Here is a 2,500-nt window from a genome sequence, read left to right as displayed (position 1 = left end):
TTCAAACTGGATGTTTGTATTTGTATTTTGTATTTATATATATTGTATTTGAAAGCTTGTATTTGTGTTTGTCCCAGAGAGTCAGTCTGTGTTAGTGCTGTGATTTATGACTGTCTCTGAGAGATACATAGTTACACCAGTAGGTGGCGACACGTGACTGTTTCTGTAAGATAATTATTTTAATCGCTCATTGAACCGATTTGTTCAAAGACACTGATTAATTCAGGAACAAAACATGTGACTGTGAGTGAACAAACATTGAATCATTTAGGAACAAAACCAGTGAGTCATTGATTGATTCATTCAACCAATTCGTTCGTAAACATATGCTGAATTCAGAACTGCATTCTAGTATAAGCTACTACTATTACAACTTTTACCATATCTTTCTATGGCATAATGGCAGAAATAGTGAGAGTAGAATGCTAGTATGTGGTTCAGAATTCAGCAATTAAGTAAGTGACTGATTCTTAAACTGGTTCGTTTAACAACGTGAAAATCAACGAGTCATTGAATCATTAATTCAACCAATTCACTGATTCATTCTGAAACGAAACACATCTTGCACCGGTTTTTCTGTGGCTTTCTGTAGAACTATTTTCGTGGTCGGAGCAAAAAATATTTATCTAAAATATAAGTTACTCCATTAACTATAAGCAATATCACACAATAGTGCTACTTTCCTATAACTCAAATAACTTTGTCGTGTTTTAATCCTAACACGATTAAGTAATTTTTGAATTAGTACAATCAAAATAAGGAATTCTTCAGAGCTGTCACTTTCCCATCTCAGGATTTTTTCTTTTTCATGTGTTTTATATTGCAGATCGACATAACTATGTGTATACCTATGAGCCAACAGCTCAATATTATGGCATTCTATGTGCAACTTCATTTGTAAAATATAATTGCCTCTTAAAGCACACCTGGCCCCAGAATGGCCCTTTAAAGTTAAACTTGTAACTGGTTAGTGGTTTGGGGACAAACTTATTGATATACGTCCCCAGATGTTAGTTAAATATGGCTCGTTTTGGGCACAAGCTCAAAAAGAAAACTCTTTTAGAGTTTAGGTTATTCATTATAATGAGCTTTAAATAAAAACCAAACAACCCTATGGTATGTTCTCAATCACACAAACATCCGTATATATACCATATATATACCGGGCCCACAACGGAAGCGGGGCATTATGGGGGATCCCCGTAAACCTAATGACATGTTTCATGTGATGTGATCCACATTGTGTTTACTAAGTCGGTGTATATATTTAGATAGAAAGGAAGAAAATGGGTTTTATTGCATCTTTCTTTAACCTCTCCAGACTAATATCAGCAGAACCGACTCTTACGCAACAGACACACGGGGATCCACAGGTTTTTTCCCGTGAGATTTTCCTTGTACACTAGTGTTTTTGAATCCCAGAGTGTCCATCTGACCTGATCCAGGAACATTTGGACCCTGGAATGACCAGAGCTTAGAGTTTGGAGGAAAAATATACGTTTTACATTTAGAAGCATCGCCTACAGTTCCCACAGATATGGCGAGCGCTCCGTTAAACTCAGCCAGCGACGGGTCACCCTGTGACGGGCCGTTCAGCGCATGTTTGTTAGTGGTTTGGCTCAGTTTCCCAGGTTTAGATGCGTGTGTGTCTGTTTGCCAGCCTGTGGTTGCTGGAACGCGTGTGTGTGTGTGTGTGTGTTGTTATTGGAATGCAGAAAGGGGCAAGGACGTTACTCGATTCTCAAACCAATCACGAACTCTAGCAACCGTGTGTGTGGGTGACAGTGAGAGTATAAACACACCGGCGACCGGACGGATGACAGACACAGAAGAAACGAACACCATCGACTCACTGAGAGAAGAACCCAAGACCTGAGGAACCATGAAGACTCTGGGGCTCCTGTCTGTCTGCGCTCTGCTGTCTGTCTGCTCGTCTATGGGAGGTGAGACTCGCTCTTTATAACCTCTCGAAGCTTGTGTTGGTGAGCCCTTAACAGTGTGTTCTGCGTGTGTCTAGTGTACACAGAGCCTGAACCTGCAGATGTGGTGGTTCCTCCATCCGTGGCTCCTACTGAAACTGCCTCTTCATCATCATCATCATCATCTGCCTCAGATTCCTCTTCATCTTCATCTTCCTCTGAGTCCAATTCTGATTCTGCATCTGATTCTGCATCCGATTCCACATCCGACTCTGCGTCTGATTCAGCATCTGATTCATCCTCTTCCTCGTCTGAGTCAAACTCTGTCAGCGCTGAAGGTGAGAAATGACCCGTCTTGTGTCTCTCTGTGTTTATTATTCAGTCAGTTTGGTGAAGTAAAGGTGTTTTTGTGTGTTTTCAGGCACGCCTGCCACTCATGTGCTGCTGAAGAGAGACGTGGCGGCTTCACTTCTGAGACACCGGAGAGCAGGAGCACCGGCGGCCGATCTGAGTCTTCAACAGCTGGAGAGGTGAATCACACACACACACACACACACACACGGACACAGACGCACACACAC

The 2,500-nt window shown here is 41.8% G+C and overlaps 1 protein-coding gene and 1 long non-coding RNA gene across 2 annotated transcripts in view; one reads left to right on the top strand and one right to left on the bottom strand.

The window, feature by feature from the left end:
• The window catches only part of LOC309474010, a 94,453-nt gene that overhangs the window by 59,602 nt on the left and 32,351 nt on the right, over positions 1-2,500 (bottom strand). The window lies entirely within an intron of this gene.
• The window catches only part of bglapl (bone gamma-carboxyglutamate (gla) protein, like), a 2,510-nt gene continuing 1,794 nt past the window's right edge, over positions 1,785-2,500 (top strand). Inside the window, exons 1-3 of the mRNA XM_082189564.1 lie at positions 1,785-1,943; positions 2,018-2,257; positions 2,341-2,449. Of these exons, the coding sequence (XP_082045690.1) occupies positions 1,883-1,943; positions 2,018-2,257; positions 2,341-2,449 (410 nt within the window). The 5' untranslated portion in view covers positions 1,785-1,882. The remainder of the gene's footprint in view (positions 1,944-2,017; positions 2,258-2,340; positions 2,450-2,500) is intronic.

Source organism: Leuciscus leuciscus (assembly GCF_965113295.1).
Source record: "Leuciscus leuciscus genome assembly, chromosome: 14".
NCBI classification, from domain to species: Eukaryota; Metazoa; Chordata; class Actinopteri; order Cypriniformes; family Leuciscidae; genus Leuciscus; species Leuciscus leuciscus.
This window is presented reverse-complemented; position numbering and strand designations above follow the sequence as displayed.